Raw genomic sequence first — 7398 nt, 5'->3', positions numbered from 1 at the left:
CACGCAGCAGCAATAGACAGTTGTCTGTTCATTGGTAAACAACCCGGTTGTCTCTTGTTACCACCGTTGTGGTAATACTTCTGGCTAGTGACAAACGGATACGCTGTTGACCATCTCGTAATAATAGCAAGGGTAACCATAGTAACAACAGTCTAGAGGAAAAAAGTAGCTGGCTTGACGAAAGATTTTTTCGTCATTTATATGCATATATATATATATATATATATATATATATATGGAGTGCTCGCAGATGTGTCAATAATATTATAGTGTTTAATGTCGAATGCCTTTACTTTGTCTTGGTGAAATTGTTGTGGAAAACGAAGGTCAATGTGCGACAGCGTTTGAGAAAAAAAAACAAAAGCATACACTTTAAAGGTAACGTGAACACGTTACAGAGCGTAAGTGGCCGTAACAAAAATGATTTACAAAATAACCACGTGCGGCAATAGTACGTCATCGGGATAATGGCTGTACTCAGCGAACTTAGGATAGCTCATTGAGTTTGTTATCTCTCAAGATGGCCAAGGATGGCATTTCCACTAACTGCATAGTTAACCCTAAGTGGCGGAGGTTCAAAAAACAACTGAGACATTTAAAATGTTGTTACTGAATGAATAGGACATTCGGCAAATGCTAGCGAACAGTTCAGGTTAACTAGAAGGGTTTATCATTTAGCGAAAACAGAAGATACCTCCAAGCATTCGCGATCTTTTAGGTGACTAAGTGTACGTGGGTGTTCAAGGTAGATGGCGACAATGTGCTCGTCCTGCTTGAAAATTGGGTCCCGGTTCGTTGTGGTGATCGTATTTGCCATATGCTCCCTACCTGAGTTAGAAGCCCGACATTACGTGCTCGTCCGGAGAGTCTACGCTGGCGAGGTACACCTAGGATACTAAATCGATCGCTTAATACTATATAAAAATGCTTTTAATTTAGTTAAAAGCGTACCGTCGTTTAGGCAACTGTAAGTCCGATCGTATTTACTGGCTAACCTGGTCATTCTTTACGACAGAACTGAATAGCTGGTCAGCCTAATTAGACTGCTCGGAATCTTCATAACTACCCCAGCTCTCGAACGCAAACTAGTTTTACATGTTGTCTGGGAACCCAGTTTAAATTAGCTTTTTCAACTTTGCATTGTGTTGGCTTATCTGAGGACATGTCTTTTCAAAACGTAATTGAGAACATCATCGGCCAAAGCGAAGTCACTAGTACAGGTTTGCCTTCAGGTCACTATAATAACCGGCGAAGTTTCAAAGTCATTCTTGAAACAGCGACAGTAGTATACAGGCGAATACGGCCTAGGTCGGTACGATTTATTCGATCTATTGTGGAACATTTCCGAGCAGTCATATCAGTGTCTCAATTCGGTTGGCCTTTCTGGGCCTTCAATTAGTCTTGGTTTCATTTCGATTGGTACAAACGGCGTGTATAACTTGACTGGATTCACTAAAACCTGCAACGCACCCCACTTGTATTCATGCAACCCGCTTAAACAAGCAATCCTGGTACAATTGGTAGCTTGTACAAGCACACTAATTCCATAAATAGAGCAAAAAACATTAACCACAGAATACTGTTGAACGACATTTTACATTTGTTAGTTGAGCTTTTCGCGCGTTACCCCACCTATCTAACATCGTAAATGCAGCATGGCCACACGCCTAAAAGATAACGCTTTGGCGTACTTGTCTTACAACTACGGCAATAGTAGGTGCATTTTCAGAAGTTTATCTCAGATGTTAATGTCGGCGAAAAAGAATCTGTTTCACAAAATTCATTGGGGTACCGGAAAAAAGTTGATTGTCAATCATTGCCGCGGCCGGCTCCTACTTCCTAAATCAAACCCGACTTTTACCGATATCGATCTAAGCTTATTTTCTATAGTATATGTCTGTTGTAACCCATTAAATTACACTGTGTACCGGGTGTTTATGCGCAACGTCTATTCTTGGGTGAATATATTCAGCCCCGTAGGGTGATGAAAGCTGAACAAACTAATATACGCTAACTTGAAATCCAGCTGAAGAAGTATAACGTTCAGAAGTATTTTCAAGGAACGAGGTTACAAACAACTTGATCCTGACGATATGCGAACATTTTTTGGGACGTGTCTTCTCGTGTTCGCGTTTCCCTTGTAAAACTAGTTCGTTTTAAGGGATGACTTTGGTTGCTTTTGTGAGCAACACGGAAGAAGCTATAAAAGCGTTCTCGTCTTGTTTATATATTGGCCTTCAACGAGAGGCACGAGTCGTTGTCATAATGTGACGTTCTGTTGCAGCTAGGACATTACGCTAGAAATTTTAGGCATTCCTTGAGAGGCACAGGCTGTTCACTGCAAAGGTGTTGAATCGTGTTGTCAAGAAAATGGTGCAATGAAAAGTAAGCACTAAAAGTATTCCAAGTAACGCCGAAGAATTATGTTCTCGCTGACGTTGTTATAAGAACAGAGACGCTCACATAAAAAAGTTCGTTAGGAGCAACCATACGCAGACTCAACCTGTTGACAGAAACAATTCACAGGGACTAACCCGGAGGTTTTCTTTTCTCAAGAACAGCTTATTGCTTACTATTCATATAATACCTATATTTACTGATAAATTGTGTTACCCTTACTTTCATGTAAATCGTGTTACATATAGCGCTAGAGAGGAAAATGTGTAAGCGAAATTTTTTTTCCCTATTCTAAATAGTAGCTATTGTGGGGTGTATTCGATAGGCAAATAAAAAATTGGTACGCATCTGTTGTAGGAGGGACGTGCAATGTTTGAGAGAGACGAATCATCTCGATTGTTTGGATGGCCTTTAGGAGTTAGCTCGGAACTAGCTATACTCGACTCAACGCCAATCTTCCGTGCCGTTGTTGAGAACGATTCTAGTGATGCGAACAATAATGGTAAGCTGCACGTATGCATGCCATGTGCTAGTTATTTACAGGTGCTACCCAACCCCCGTTTGCACAAGTGTTTATTTGTATTTATATTTTATATATGGACCTTGTTGTCATTGGTCGTTTTGTAGTGAGCTCGGCATTTCGTCTATTTTAAGACTATGGGCTCCTTTCTGATAACTGAACTGCAAAAAGCTGCATAAAAAAAATTCCCCAATTTGTGGGTGATCATTGCGGGGCGACGTTTGACTGAGCAATAGTAAATTAAGGCCAGTGCTATTTTACGGAAAGAATCTTTGCCCGAACGACGTTTCACCCTCATTGAAGGTCCAAAGGGGTATCGTCGACGGCGAACGGCAAAGGTTAAGAGTAACATAACTGCAAACGCTGGTGATACTACGCGAGTCGTTTTGACCAAGTTAATTTCAGAGGTTCAGAGAAAGATTTGTGTGAACTAAAATACGGTGTTATAGATTTTTTTTGGACAGTTTTTGCAACACTAAAGCGCCGATTTCGATATGCAAAACGATAAAAAGCTTAATAATTAAATTATATTGTGATTTCGCTTTCATAGAAAGGCTCTGAACATGTTCTTTGAACATGAACTTTGTTCGTTTCTTCATTTACGCCCGCTACTGTCATTGAGTATTGCTCCGTACAGCTTGCTTCCAGCGCAAAACGAAGTGCATCTACGCCCGTTTTCGAACGTAAACCACCACGTGTGCTGAAGTTGCGTAGGCAACCACGAGTACCATCACATATTCAATACCCATTTAATACATGCATATGTTTTTACTAGTATGCGTATCTGGTATGTGTTCCTTTACAGAGGTTTTATCAGCGAATGGAGATGAAGTATCTCGCCTGCCGCCATTACAGTCAGGGCGTAGTGCTCCCCGTAGAGTTACATATGACGACTCTGAGACTCGAAAATCTGAGGGTGCTGCAAGCGAGGATCTGAAGGGCCGTACAAATGTTACTTCAAAAAGCTCTCCGACTGATGTTCAAGTAATTAAGCAATCAAAAAGCATCGACATTCACAATCATGAGGTACAGAGTTTTCCCTATAAAGCCAGGTAAAAGGTCTGCTTTTGTGATCTAAATGACACGCAAGCTTCGCCCGACGGCACAAATGAAAAAATACTATATCCTTATAGAAACAATCAACTTTTCAACAAAACTTACACTCCAAATGCGTACGATCCACTCGTTTTGTATATTAGCAACTTCTATTTCTGTTATACATCATATGACACGTTGTACGCAAGAACAATATTTTGAATCAGCTGTGTTGTCCTATAAAAAAAAAATGTCCTCGTTAGCCAAAATTCGATTAGAGAAATTTTATTAAAACGTTGTGTATTACTACATATCGAAATTTTTTACGCTCCACTTCGAATGGTATGGCATATGGTAATAATGCATTAGTTTTTCGTATATTTGGTTACTTTATACGTAATTATAGTTTTGATGTTACCCTATAATCAAGATAATGCGCAAACATCAAACCCTTAATAAGGCGCTTTGTAATGTATAATAGTAGCAAACGGTGCTGGGTTTCTTCCTAGTAGTGTCCGAAATATATGCTAGCTAAAATTACGCTTTCATTATACAGTAGCAAAGTGAAATGAAAAATTTTAAGAAAAGGGTATGTTTACAGATATATAGAAACGGGAGTAACAGATTTTATACATATAACGTGAACGTTATACAAATAAATTTGACAAGTTTTTAAAAAATACTTTATCAAAAAAAAATACAGATTGCTTTATTATCGTTTGTTCAAGTTCTCCTAGCTGTGGTACTGGAGACGGCGGATCAAAATAAGTTATTTCGTCACGCTGTCCGACTCATGACCATTTTGCCTTACCGATTCTATCGCACTCGTTGGCTGCTCGCTGAGGTCGAAACGCACAGAAAACAGCAAACAGCTGAATTGACCGGCGTATAAACAGCATAGGGGGTCTTATATCTTATGCCCCCCCGCCAAACTAGACGATGACTCCTTAAGAAAACATCGGTTTGACATTATTTAGTCGCTAAATTGAGGCAGAGAAAAGCAATATGTATTGCTAGAATGATCTTGGGCTACACAGGGGTCATTTCGAATCGTGACTACCTCAAATCACAACGACATCACCAAAAAATGAGCGTTTTAGAAGCAGTGCGTATATGTACCACAAGTCGATTTGATTTTTGGTAAATTATCATAGCATTCTATAACGAAGGGTTGGAGATATAATGAGAAGACGTCTTAGTAATGTGGCCTGCTAGCACCCAATTGCGTAAGTTCATTCTAGTCATCAGATTTTCGAAGTACTGGGGCGTGAAGGCGCTTTCTGAAAAAAAAAGAAAACATTTTAATTGCCTTAACATTGAGCAGAGTTCTGATATTTTCACATATTTATCTCTGTTGCAGCCAGATACAGCTGAGACACACGAAGCGAATTCTGCCCAGGGTAAGGACGCTCAGTCATCGCAACAGGTGAGATTCGAGAAAAACACTTTGATACAATATAATTGTGCGACAACGTACGATACGGCCATCTGATTGCATACATTTGTATACGTTTTAGATGTGCCAATTCCATAAGCTCACTTTCGCTGCTAATTAACGTAACCCAATTAAGGCACATTGTCAACATGGTCAGGATATGAGGTATGGGCCGAGTTCAACCTGCCAGGAAAATACTCGAGCTAGGCAGGCTATCCGAAAAACTGAAACCCAGTGGTCGACATAAAGATAGATATACTATAGTTTCTAAGAGTTATTTGCATAAAAATCGTAAATGTAAAAAAAAAACCTATGTACGATAATTTTTGTTTTGTCAGGGGGAGCCCGCGACAGATAGTGGTACCGAGAGTAGCAATGGCGATGACGATGACGACATGGCTCCTATCAATATTGAAGACATCGAGAAAATTATGGCAAAGTAATTTCTTAACATGTTACATACACACAACATATGTAAGAAATTTTAATTCCGTTCCACTAAGTTTTTTTCTCTTTCTAACTACGTTCAACGAGAAGGTGTTGCATAGAATGGTTAGTCTCTCGCCTTTGATCTAGGACGGAGGGTCATTCCCCGTCCTGAGGAAATACCCCACTGCTGGCATCAGTGTCTATTTTTGTGCCTCAGATAGAATGTAAGTATGGACAGAGACCGTGCGACCGTGTACTGAGGGATAAGACGTAAGCTACCTAGTCAAATGACTACAGTTTGGTAGTTGAATAGAAAACTTGCATTGATATTAAACAACGGACGTTATTCCATATTGCTGGAGTATTATATCGGCGTATGGCACAGATTAGCCATTGCTGTGATAACGTGACCGTGTTTTCCGTCTACCGTCGAATAGAAAAAAGGTAAATTACCAACAAGATTTTCCGTTGCATGCAACGACCCGTTTAACCTCTAATCTCATTTGATATTTAGGCACAAGATTCGTATAATGGGGGCCACTCATCCAATGGCAAGGACTGAATTCGGTCAAGACGGAGCTAAAAGTGTATCAAATGAAACGCAGCGCACAACCCCTCAATATGAGAGCACACACGAATCCCGAACTAATAAACAGGTCAGTTAGGATGGTCCAGGACGGACCAGCCTGATATATTTATCGGGTAAACTGACGTTACAATACGCAAGAAGGATCACCGAGATCTTAAAAAAACGATGTTAACATGAAGCTAACATAGATTCAGGAAGAAGCGTCCATGTGATGGTTCGCTGGTGACGAGCCACTCACAAACTTCGGGACATTGATACGAGGTGTTCTAGACTCGAAATCTTGACAGAGGCAAAAGCCAACCTCTCTGAGGCAATGCTTAAGAGCAATAACATTGGGCGTGAAGATCGAAACATTTATTTAATTATGGCACATGTTTTAGCCAAAGCATAGGACTAAACCTAATAACGCCAACCTTTTGACTTAGGCGTCTCATGGGATAGTATACTTGTTGATTCGCTTGTAAATTTATACAATATACACCGCCTCGCATATATTATTATACTGTATATATATATTTATATATATATATATATATATATATAAGCCAGTATATTATTCCCTATTCAATTTGTTAATGTATTTCACAAATGGTGTTAAATAAGTGACAATGATGGAACTCTAGTATATCAGAAAAAAGCTAATGTATACGAAAAGTTTCTTAGGAAATAGAAAAGAAATTGAGATTCGCAACTCTCATTAATTGAGCAATATCATTGAGTACGTAAGTTCACCGAATTAAATGGCAACTTTCTTCAGTAACTAAAATTAGGAAGCTCCTCAAAGGCCCTTGAGCTTCCGTATAACTTCCGTAGTAACTCAATCTTCGTTTTTCTAGGAAAACTCATCGCGCAACAAAGAGAAAGGCGTGCCTGAACAAGTAATGCGTATAGCTGAATGGCTTCTCAACCAAGCTCCTTAGTGGACTGAAGCACTATCTTCAGAAATACAATTTTGAGAAAATATAATGGATATGAAATCCATGTAGCAATATT

The 7398-nt window shown here is 39.5% G+C and overlaps 1 protein-coding gene across 1 annotated transcript in view; it reads left to right on the top strand.

The window, feature by feature from the left end:
• The first annotated feature begins 44 nt into the window (after positions 1-44).
• LOC111260746 (uncharacterized) overlaps positions 45-7398 on the top strand; it is a 7874-nt gene continuing 520 nt past the window's right edge. The window contains exons 1-9 of the mRNA XM_086968449.1: positions 45-132; positions 327-378; positions 750-881; positions 2755-2899; positions 3723-3943; positions 5313-5378; positions 5726-5826; positions 6331-6472; positions 7242-7398. Coding sequence (XP_086824575.1) covers positions 750-881; positions 2755-2899; positions 3723-3943; positions 5313-5378; positions 5726-5826; positions 6331-6472; positions 7242-7325 — 891 coding nt within the window. The 5' untranslated portion in view covers positions 45-132; positions 327-378 and the 3' untranslated portion in view covers positions 7326-7398. The remainder of the gene's footprint in view (positions 133-326; positions 379-749; positions 882-2754; positions 2900-3722; positions 3944-5312; positions 5379-5725; positions 5827-6330; positions 6473-7241) is intronic.

This window comes from Varroa jacobsoni, unplaced genomic scaffold, assembly GCF_002532875.2.
Source record: "Varroa jacobsoni isolate VJ856 unplaced genomic scaffold, vjacob_1.0 scaffold_472, whole genome shotgun sequence".
Classification (NCBI taxonomy): domain Eukaryota; kingdom Metazoa; phylum Arthropoda; class Arachnida; order Mesostigmata; family Varroidae; genus Varroa; species Varroa jacobsoni.
Note: the sequence above shows the minus strand (reverse complement) of the source record. Positions and strands in the feature narration are given on the sequence as shown.